At 44.4% G+C, this 11982-nt stretch overlaps 1 protein-coding gene across 1 annotated transcript; it reads right to left on the bottom strand.

Moving 5' to 3' along the window:
* Positions 1–7670: 7670 nt before the first annotated feature.
* LOC131241251 (probable inactive receptor kinase At5g58300) lies at positions 7671–10961 on the bottom strand. Its single transcript, XM_058240003.1, has 2 exons — positions 10181–10961; positions 7671–8392 (listed from the first exon to the last, which is right to left on the bottom strand). The coding sequence occupies exons 1-2, from the start codon at positions 10653–10655 to the stop codon at positions 7821–7823; spliced, it is 1047 nt and encodes a 348-aa protein (XP_058095986.1). The 5' UTR covers positions 10656–10961; the 3' UTR covers positions 7671–7820.
* Positions 10962–11982: the final 1021 nt, after the last annotated feature.

Below are 11982 nucleotides of genomic sequence, written 5' to 3'. Positions count from 1 at the left end.
TGGGCCCCACCATGATGTATGTGTTTCATCCATGATGTCCATATATGTTTACAGATCATTTTACATTATGAGACCAAAAATGAGGTATATACTAATCTCAATTGGACCACATTACAGGAAACAGTGTCGAATGAGTGTCGACCATTAAAAACATTTTGGGGACCATAAAAGCTTTGGCTCAAGTTGATTTTCTTTTTTTACCTTCGTCTGGACCCGTATGACCTAAACAACAGATTGGATATCAAATAAACAGTAAATTAGGCCTTATGAGGATTTAAATGGTGGATATCCAATCGATATTGTTTTCATGTAGTGTGGACCACGTGAGATTTATATATCTCTAATATTTTTTAGATGAAGTCATAAAATGTTCTTTAAAAATGGATGAACGGAATGGATGAAACACAGACATCATGTTAGGTCCCACAGAGCACCGACCATCAGCCACCGGGCTGGTGGCAGGGGAGTAGCCAATCCGTTTCCGGCCCATGCTGGGGTAACATCTCTAGTCTCTACGGACGCTGATTTGGTGGATTGGGGAACCACCCAGCTCGGTGGATCTGTGACTGGGGGGGCTCACCTTGATGTATATGTTTTATATCCACGTGGTCCATCCGTTTTACCAAATCATTTCACGGCATGAGCCCAAAAATGAACCAAATCCAATCCCCCGGCGGATCACACCATAGGAAATAGGGGTGAACGAACCTATTCTTATAAACTTACCAAAGCCCGCCGTAATATTTATTTGCCACCGTAATATTTATTTGCCATACAATCTGTAGATAAGGTCACAGGTCCTGCTTGAAGGGGAAACACAAATATCAGCTTGTTCCAAAAAATTATGGCCCCAAAAAGTTTGGTGACCCTCAAGGAAGTTTGGAATGGTGTCAGTTCAATTATAGTTGTTTTATACGACGTGATCCTGCTTCTTCTTCTTCTTTATTTTTATTATTATTATTTTTTTAGGGGAGCGCACGGGTTTAGCTTGTTAGTACACACCCATGTCTATACACACACTCATGTTAGCGACCCCCACTGGGGATCGATATCAAGACCTCAAGTGTTGAAACGAGGTATCTCCACTCGGTCTGCCAGTTGATCTATTGATCTAAGTGTGGATTTAGATTTACTTTATTTTCAGTTCATGCTCATAAACCAGTTGGCAAAATGGATTGAGGACATGGATATAAAACACATACTATGGGGAAAATAGAGTTTATTAGCAGCCATATGAGACACATGGTAAAGAACAGTTAGAGTGATCTCCTCAAAACACCACAAATGTGTCCACCACTAGAGAAGTTGAGTTGAGCTCCATAAAATAATTCATTTTTCAAGCTGATCAAGTCATTCGAGCATGATAATAAGATTCACCAACTGATCTGATGATTTCAACCAAGCTATCTGACCAATGTCAACCTCAGATATCGATTTCAACCTTAAAAACCGGCCTCGACTTCGAAATAAAAATATTCGAAAGAATCTCGCACCGTATAAGAGCCAGATTGATTGGACAAAATTCTATCTGAAAATTACGCCAATCAAGATAAAATCTAAAGTATTCTCGAGAGCAGAATCTTGCTTCAATACAGGGCCCTCCAGTGTATCTAAAAAATTCACTCGGATATACAAATTGCCTAAGCTATAAATACATCACCCCACTTGAGAGATAATGTGCACACAAAAGTTCTCAGCTCCAGTCACATATACTTGAAGTCCATTTACCCGACTTTGGCATTGGAGGGCCCCAATCGTTCATTATTTTTGTTATTGAGTGCAGGTGCTTGTAGTCCATATATGAAGCCATGGGTTCAACCAAATTTGAGCGATAACAATATACATTACGGTGGGCCCCATGGTTACAAATGCACTGAGATCAGGGATCCAACTTGTCTCAGACACTTGACCAACCAGGGGGGTATATTTGATGCTCAAGCCAAGCACACGGCTCATTCGCAGGCACTTAAAAACTCATATTAAAATAGTGGAAGCCGACTTTAGATCACAGTACTAAAAATAGGATTGGTTGACCAATCCTAACCTTTGATTTGCGGACACTTTGCTTCTTAAAAGAATGGTTGGATATTTATCATATTTTCCATTCATCCATGTCTATGTCACCTTACAATTAGGTTGAAAGTGTGAATAAACGTAATGGTGTGCCTGAGAAGGTTTCAACGGTGGTGTCATTATCAGCACTGCTTCTTGTGGTGGGGCTCACTTGTGCCTTGGATCTGCCTCTTTTTTGAGCTCGATCTATTAAAATTTAAAATGGATGGACGGCATGATAAAACATATACATCATGGTGGCCCCACGAAGCCCCTGCCAGGAGCGAGTCCGTCCAGGCAGGGTAGGACGCAAACCGCACCACGGATTAGATGCCCGAAGAAAGTCTCCAACAGGAACAGATGCATGATCAAGTTGTACAATGCCGATTAGATGCGAGGCGGGTGAAAGAGGTAGGTCTGAAGGACCACGCTCCAAGAGTGGCTACAGTGGCACCGGACAGATGTGGGGTCCACATGATGTTTTCACGGTATCTAACCCGTCCGTGGGATGCGCCACCTCAAGTAGTCGTGAATGGATAAAAATCAGATGTATCTAAAATTCAGAACAGCCAGAGCATGCGGAACAAGTAGAGAGTGGACACCCACTGTTCATTTACGTGTCAAGCCCACTGTGTTGTTTATATGTAATCTAGGCCATTCAGACACTTCATCTGGACCATATGAATGGTCAAGAAAAAAATTATAAGGTTTAGCAGTTTACGCGGACCCCAGTGAAAAGGAAGGGTGCATGTCTTCTCCTACATTGTTTCCATTTTTGCGGCCCACATGAATTTTGGATCGGGATGGATTGTTGATCCTGTGAAGGAAATTGAGGTAACACATCCCATGAACGGTTGTGATAGTGTTTAGCCATCAGGTGGACCCCACATCTATCTATTACTAGTATGCGCTTACGGTGGTACCTGTACAACTGGAGCAAACTTATAGGGAGGGTCAAAGGGAATAGAAAGAAATGCATCGACGTACCAAGGCTCCCTAGGGCGGAAATGGGTTGGCTACTCCCCCTGGGTGGCTGGTGGTTGGTGCTCTGTGGGCCCCACCATGATGTGTGTGTTTCATCCAATCCGTTCATCCATTTTAAAAGATCATTTTAGGGCTCATTCCCAAAAATAAGAGAGATATAAATCTCATGTGGACCAAACCACTGGAAAGCAATAGTGATTGGATATCCATCATTTAAATCCTCCTATGGCCTAGTGTACTGTTTATTTGACATCCAATATGTTGATTAGGTCATACAGACCCAGATGAAGGGAAAAAACAAAGATCAGCTAGATCCAAAACTTTTATGGCCCCCAAAAAGCTTTTAATGGTCGAACTTCATTGAACACTGTTTCCTGTAATGTGGTCCACCTGAGATTTGAATATAAACAATTTTTGGTCTCATATCATAAAATGATCTATAAAAATATATGGACGGCATGGATGAAACACATACATCATCGTGGGGCCCATGCAGCACCGACCTTCAGCCATTCGCTGGTGGCAGGGGGAGTAGCCAATCCGTTTCCCTCAAAGGCCAGCACCCAGCCAACCTTTTGATTGATCCGGGAGTCCCTTTTCTCGGAATCAGATTGATATGGTTTTGCCACTATTGGCAAGTGCTCAAGATATGTAGGGTCCACCCTGAAACGAGTCACTTTCATCGGTCACTGGCGTGCCCACATGTAAGGTGACGTCATCTTAGGGAATCAACAATATCAAGTGTCAAAAATACGTGGGCTCCACCATAAAGCGAATCACTTTCATTGGTTGCTGGTGTGGCCACCTATAAGAAGGTGTCCTTCCTCAACTTAGTCAGTCAGGCCAATGAGCAGTCTGCAAGCGTTGGTTCCTTCTCCCTCACGGCCTTCTGACTTTGCCTCTTGTTGATATTTCGCCCTTCCCTTCTTTTTGTTAGATGCACCCTTTTTTATTATTCCTTTCGTAATTCGGTACCCCAAGCCTTTTAACTGGTGCATTCACCAAAAGACCACAAAAGGCATACCTACCAAAAGACCACAAAAGGTATACCTACCAAACGACACATGACTTAACCCAGGGTTACACTGCTCCCCTGTAACCCAAAGCTCCGTGGGATCCACGACGAAGTTTGTGTTACATCTGCCCTGTCCTTCCATTTCGTCAGCTCATTGTAAGACATGATCCCAAACATGAGGGAAATCAAATCTCAAGTGGGCCACACCACCGTTGAAATCTCAGTTGGATAAGATGTTTCCCCTTCATCCAGGTGGGAATCACCTTACGAAGGGATTGGATGGCATCTAAACGTTAGTGTGGCCCCAGGAAGGTTTCAACGATAGGGTATGTTACATTCCTTCTGTTTCAGTGGTATATGGCATACTTGAGTTCTGGATCTTCCTCCTGTGTTAGATTCGTGTCCTGGAATGAGCATGAAGTGGATGGACGGAACAGACAGTTGTTGACCCCATGGAGGTTTTGGGTTTCAGGCAAGTCGCGTAGTACCGAAAGTTGGTGGGTGGCAATATTAGGTCCATATATTGCCCAAATCTCGTAGCCCGTGGATATGTTGCCACGTGGCATGGCCAGGAGTCCCCGGGAGGGGGAGAACCAGGGCTCTCTTTTTTTTCTTTTTTTTTTTTTAGGTTAGCTTGTTAGTACACACATTCCATGTTGGCCACCCCCACTGGGGATCCATACCAAGACGTCAAGTGCTGAAACGAGGTATCTCCACTCAGTCTGCCAGTTGAGCTATGGATCTGGGTGTGGGAGAACCAGGGCTGTACATTGAACCGAGTCCAGTCGAGGTGCGTCAAGCTTGGGTCGACTTGTCAGTGCTATACTTGAGCTCAACCTCACTCCCAAGCTCAACATAAAAGCTTGACTTGTTTGTCAAAGCTTTCAAGTCGGGCTAGTGGTCTTAGTCTAGTTGAACCTCGAGTTGAGTCGAGTTTGTTCATATGTCAATTTATTACATTTTCGAATAAAATAAGTGAAAGAGAAGAAATGGAGAGTCGGATAGGATTAAGTAGGATTTGTTAATTTGTTTTTACTTATATATATATATATATATATATATATATATATGTAGTCGAGTTGATATGCACCGTGCTCGAACTCGGCTTGAGCTCAACTCGAGCTTTTAAAAAGTAGCTTGACTCTCCTCGAGTTGGCCCTTCAAGCTGAGTCAATCCAAGCTGACTCGAGCTGAGTCGAGCGAGCTTGACTCGTGTACAGCCCTAGGGAGAATCGATTAGGTGCGCCCTCAGCCTCACCCTATATAGTGGGACCCTGACCTATCCATGCCGTCCATCCGTTTTGTCAGATTATTTTAGAGCATGAGCCCAAAAATGAAGTAGATCCAAATCTTAGGTGGACCACACCATAAGAAAGTGGTGATTGACCATTAAAAACTTCTTTTAGTCCACGAAAGTTTTGGATCAAGCTGATATTTGCTTCTTTCCCTTCACACAAGCTTTTATGACCTTATCAACAGGTTGAATGGTTTGGATCAAGCTGATATTTGTTTCCTTCTCCTTCACAATTTGTTGTATCAATGATATTACCAATCAATGAACTGCTAGTTGGAGAGGAGGGTCCACCCCCTGCACTGATGCAGGGTTGGTGCCACTTGTCATTTCATTTTCCAATTGTGGTAACATTGAGTCCTTAGGACCGGCGCAGGAGGCCAGAGTAGGGAGACTTCCCCTATCTACTAGAAAGAAGTATATATTTATATAATAATGAAGAGAAAAAAAATTTCTTAAAAGATGAAAAGAGCGCCAAAGAATGGTTAAATACGGACTACTTGCTAGTAAAGCCCTCTTCTAAACTTACCAGTAGGTTCGATGGCAAATATAAATCATGTAAATATTATGATGGGCCTTAGAAAGTTTTTAATGGTGGGCGTTCAATGACCACTATTTTCCTTAGATCTACTTTGTTTTTGGACTCATGCCCTCGGATGGGCTGGCAAAACACATGGATATACAGTACATACATCAAGGTGTGCCATTCGGTCAGGGCCTTGCTGTGTTATGGCCGCACCCAATTGGCTCCGTCTTGCCTTGCACTTGTAGATTTCAGTGGCATGCTTTGCATGGGTGTGAACGGGCACCAAGACGCGATCTAATGGACCCGGCTAGATTTTAACTTCCGGGTCCAAATGTTCCTGAACTGTTTAGATGGACCGGGAACATGGACATTGCTACATGGGGTCCACTACAAGCTCTTGACGGCAGTGAACAAATCCTACCCTACTTACGTGGAGTAAGGCACAGCCACGACGTTCATTGCTCACTCTCCCTTAAGGGCTTTTGGCAGTGTCTCAGCCTCTAGGGCGGGCCCGAGGTTCTTGAGGGGAGTGAACAATGCTTTCTGTTGTGGGAAAATCCAACTCGACAAGTCAAGCCAGTTACGAATCTCGGAGCTTGGAGGAGAGACCTCGGGAATGTATGAATGAGAAGCAGGGCCGAGTCCTCTCTCGATCCATCTCGACTTTAGGCAGTGATCAATTGTCGTTTCAGATCACAGGTCAATTTACATTCCAGACTTAGTCCGAGGCATGTTGCCGAGGCCATCTTAATCCGAAGCCATGAGCCGAAGCAAAGGTTATGCGACCAGCCCCGACTACTAACACTCAGCCTCGGCTTAAATGAGGCCGAGGCTGAGGCCAGATGTGATTACTCTGAGTGTTGAACCAAGAAACTATCCAAACGTGAACGTGACCGAAGATCTCACCCAAGGATACATGCCCTTAAGACACAATATGCAACACGAATCTATGGATTGCGGATAATATCTCCACGATCACGATATCTTGCTGATTGAGTAAATCATGTTGAGATTAACGGACATATATCGCCTAACCTCCAGGTATAAATACCAAGGGACCCCATTACTACAAGTACGCAATATCTCGCACCCTCTTTACACTAAACTTAGACCCAGATTCCCTAACCTGAATTAGGCATAGGAGGATCTCCCGACTTAACCAGGGTCTCCTTTGCTCACTATTTTGTGCAGGACCAGGGTTTGTCGAAGGTTCATAGCATTGAGTGAAAGGTGGTCCAAATTTTGACCTCAACACTTGCCATGCTTTCCATCGAATTTTTGCAAGGTTGCACCTTCTCCCATTCCAAAGGTTAGTCTTCAATCCTTACCAAAATTCTATTTATCGTTTTAAGGTGCGTTTGGTTGCACCAATTATTTATATTTGGTGTAACCAAATACAGCCTTAATCTTTTATGTTTGCCTAACACTAGGCATAGATGAATCTTGACCGATCACATGATCCACGGCCATCCTATGATTTTCATCAATTCTTGTACATTTGAACTTGTTGGCATTCCCATCTCCTATCTGAACCGTCTGTTGTGTCCAGTCCCCTCTTTTTTCCCTACTGGGAAAAAACTCACAACCATCCCAAACATCCGTGACTGGGCCTATCTGCTACAAATAATCCTCTAAATCCATTTTCCATGCCACTAACTGGACGGTTTGATCATATGATCAGTATGAATCTTTCAAGGCAGTCTATGAAGAGCACACTTAATGGACGGTTCAGATAAGGCGATGTGTGAAACCAGTTGCATAGAAAGATTTCCATACACTTAGCCCACTAGATCATAACCCACTCAAGAAAATGGACAATCAAAACCAAAAGTCCACATTTACAGCAGTTAAAGGTAGGCCATCCAACGTGGCAATGTTGCAAGGAATGTAAATAAAAGTATTGTCTATACAAAAAAAAGTATAGATAGATAAACAGATTTATAAATGTTTGATCAAACGGTCCAAACCTCTCTCAAAACTCCCAATATCTGATCAATGGTGGGCCTTGCATCAGGAGACCGATTGGTGCAAGACAAAGCCATGTCCAGAACTTTCAATGCTCGCTTCTTGGCCGTCCCCTCTACAATAAACTCAAAAAAGCTTATCTTACCAGCCTTGATCTCCTCTTTCCTCTCTAATATACAGTTTATCTGGAATGGGGCTGTGGGCCCACCTAGAAGATCCAGCACCATGATACCAAAGTGGTAGATGTCGCTCTTCTGTGTCAACTCACATCTCTGGGATGACTTCCCGGCGAAGTCGGTTATTTCCGGCATCTTCGGCCGGACAACGACGGACTCCGGCCGCTCAGCCAGCTGAACAAAGCCGTAATCTGATAAGCAGGCCGAGAAATCTATCTGGACGAACACATTGGAGGCTTTGATGTTGCCATGTGCATTCATTTGGAGGTGTTTCTCTTGTGGGGGAGATTGTGAATGGATGAAGGAGATCGCACGGGCCACATGGAGGATGATCACAAGCCGTTTATGCCAGTCCAAGGGGGTGTGGCCCAGATCCCTCGCACCTGGATCAAGATAAACGGTGTCGATTCAATGATCGTATTACAGATTATGATTGTTGGTTGCCAAGATTATTTTTAATACTTTTCTCTGGTTATCTTTCATACATAATTATGATTAGCTGAGATAAGACAAACTCATTAACAGGCCTAAAAAATATAGCCGACAATTTATATAAATTACAAGGAGAAATGCTCCAATGCTCTCAGAACACTGGAGGTTACAGTGCTCCTAGTTGCATCGGGACGCAGTCCAAATCATTGATCTAGACCGTTCATTAGATCTACCATGAAATTGTCACACTAATATAACAAAATTAACCATTTGATCAATGGCCTTAAATATGGACGGTCAGGATCATTTACACAAAAATAGGTTTAGGAAACAATTTGATCCATCTATTTGGATTGCTAACGATTCTAAAGAATGGATTAGATCACTCCATCCGTGTGATTTTGGCATGACATCCCATAAAATGTGTTCTGAACTGCATGGACAGCTCAGATCGACCGATTGGACTGTCCAGGTGAACCAATGCGAGTAGGAGCCCTGGAGCAGTTCTCAACTATCTAATCTCTAATAAGCTAAAATGAGATGAAGACACGTTATAGTGGCAACCAATCATCAACCATTTTGCTTTGATATTTATACCAAAGGCTGGCCACTTCATCTATTCCATCCCTGCCGTTCGATTGACACTCGCAAACAGAAGTTGGAGCGTTAATCTAGTGGGTCATTTCTTTTTTGGATCGTTGCCCAAAGATCAGGGTGCAATTACTAATTTGTCCCGCCATTGCGCTACAGAATTTGCGGGTGATCATTGGTTAGAAGCGCTATTATCAACTACGTTTTCGGGTTGTGGTCCGTGTGCATGGTGGCCCACCAGAGCAACGGTCCAGATCATCCTAAACATGTCACAATGGACATTGGTCCAATGTGACACGGATTGCCTGTGACCCAACCGCACGGGGCCCACCGTGATGTTTGCGAGAAATCCACCATGTCCATCCGTTTTACGGACTCTTGTTAGGACATGTGCCAAAAAATAAGGCAGATACAAAACTCGAGTGGGCCACACGACAGGGAAAAGTGGAGGAAAAATGTCTACCGTTGAAACCTTCGGGGGTCCACCCTAATGTGTATATGCCATCCAAACCGCTCATAAAGCCATTTCCACTGAGATGAACTGAAAAAACAAAGAATATTAGCCTAATCCGAAACTTCTGTGGTCCCCTGAATGTTTCAACGGTGGGTGTTCAATCCTTACTGTTTCCCGTGGTGTGGGCCACTTGAGCTTTGGATCTGCCTCAATTTTGGGTTCATGTCCTAACATGAGCTGGTAAAATGGATGGACGGAGTGGATTCCTCGTAAACATCACGGTGGTAGCAGGCAATCCGCCTGTCCAATGCGGGCCTGACAATGAGGCTGGGCGAGGCCCACCTATAGCCTGACCAGTTTATTCAGATCCTATTGACCCATCATACACTGGGCTTCACCTGGGGATCAGAACCTTTCATTTTCGGACCCTTTGCAATCATCCGTACGACCTTAAATCATAGACGTGCATTTGGTGGATGGACACAGATAACTGTCCCAAACTCTAGATCATACGCGTGGATTAGATCCTGACCATTCATCAGACGAGCCTAACCATCGACTCTGATAGCTCCAAACTATCGGACAATTTTAAGCGTCCGCTCTGATGCTTTCAACTCTCAGCATCAACTGATGAACGGTCTGGATCCTTAATCAATGCCACGTGTAAGCTTCCATATGAACAAAGGGTCCTTACCCGTCAGCAAATCGGCGAGGCTGCCCATGGCGTAGTACCGGCATAGCACCACCTTAACACGCTTGGCGTAAACATACGCCCGCAGCGGGACCAGGTACTCACACCGTGCGCTAACGTGCGCCAGGCGCTCAACGCGCCTCCTGAACTCGCTCTTGCTGACGGAGACGCGCCTGAAGCGCTTCGCTGCGAAGACGCCGTCCGACAGGACGATCTTCTCAGAGATCCCCAGTCCGCTCTCGCCCAGAACCTGTACGGACGACTGGAGGACCTCCCTCAGCCCTAAGGGCCGGAAGCGGGGCCCACCGCAGAAGGTAAGGGGCAGGTCGGTCATGTAGCCGAACGGCTCCTCGTCGTCGTCCTGCTGGTAGGACCGCGATCTGCTGTTGTTGCTGCCGACGCTGCCCCCGTCCTCGGCCCCTCTCGGACTCTTGGTGGGCCCCATCTTCCTCCGGTCGTGGAAGGCGCGGGAGAGCATCTTCTCTGGAGGGGTATTTTGGGGAGAAGGAAAAAAGGGATGTTCAATGTGATGGGATTTTTGAGGTTTTGCGTAAAGATGGTGAGAAGAAGGTTTTTGGTTTTTTTCGTTTAGTTCTGGATATCGTTGGTCGTATCGAATCGAGGGTTTTAATTTAATATGTCAGAAGATACAAGAACGGAATTCATTTGAAAATTGCAGCCGTCCCCTGCTGCGATTGATTAGAGAGAGACTAGATTTCGGCCCCTATTTTTCGACGTCCCGGTTTCGGACTACATTTCGTCCCGATACGCATGTCGATCCATACACATCCACACGAAAGGCATACGTGCAAATACAAAGCACGTGTTTCGCCAGCTCATGTGGACACATGATCTAGAAAAGTGATTTTTACCGTATTCTAACGGTAGTAGGTACAAATTCATGAAAAACAAAAGAATATTTCGAATCTTCGTAGACTAGTCATTCAGGGGGCCTGTTTGATTTTTCAAGCTGGGTGTAAATGGACGCGGATTGCGTCCTAACCCCGTAATCCGTCCGGGCAGGGCTCTGTGGGGCCCACCGTGATGTAAGTGTTTTATCCACGCTGTTCATCACTTTTCTTGGACCATTTTAAGGTATGTATGAAGTATTTAAGCAGGTCCATGGCTCCAGTGGACCACACCGGAGGAAGCTGCAGTGATAATGACACCCGCCGTTGAAACCTTTCTAAGGGTCACCATGATGGTTTTATTTTTTTAATTTTTAATTTTTATTATTAGCCAACCTATTAATAAGGTCATGTAGACGTGGATGAAGTGAAAAAACAAATATTAGCTTGATCCAAAACTTCTCCGGCTCCCAAAAAGTTTTTAATGGTGGACATCAAATCCCCACTTTGTGGCCACTTAAGCCCTATACCTTGCTCAGTGTTTGGGTCATAACTTAAAATAATCTGAGAAAAGTGATTAATGGCTTGGATAAAATACTTACATCACGGTGGGCCCCACAGAGACTTGCCCGGACGAATTACCGTCCGGCCGGGGGTAGGACGCAATCCGTGTCCAGGTGTAAATACTCTGTAAATAAATAATTATTGCCCTTTTAACTATTTGAAAATTCATCCCAATTTCTATCGGACAAACCGGCTCAAAAGAGCTAATTTTTTAGACCCAACAGTGAGGTATATGATATATCCGTTCCATCCATTCATTTTACCACAATATTTCGAAGCATGAGAGGAAAAACGAAGCAAATACAACACTCAAGTGGCCCACACCAAAAGAAACAGTGGCCCCAAGAAATTTTTAACAGTAAGTGTCTGGTTCCTTTTTTTCATATGGCCTGA

Source organism: Magnolia sinica, chromosome 3 (genome assembly GCF_029962835.1).
Source record: "Magnolia sinica isolate HGM2019 chromosome 3, MsV1, whole genome shotgun sequence".
Classification (NCBI taxonomy): domain Eukaryota; kingdom Viridiplantae; phylum Streptophyta; class Magnoliopsida; order Magnoliales; family Magnoliaceae; genus Magnolia; species Magnolia sinica.
The sequence above is the reverse complement of the archived record's forward strand: the minus strand, read 5'-3'. Positions and strand labels throughout refer to the sequence as shown.

What these genes read in the sequence shown, in the direction of transcription:
- LOC131241251 (XM_058240003.1), bottom strand. Translation starts at nt 10,655, where the DNA reads ATGCTCTCCCGCGCCTTCCACGACCGGAGGAAGATGGGGCCCACCAAG. An exon ending in CCTCGCCGATTTGCTGACGG is followed by an intron (nt 8,393 to 10,180) that starts GTAAGGACCCTT and finishes ATCTTGATCCAG; the next exon opens with GTGCGAGGGATCTGGGCCAC.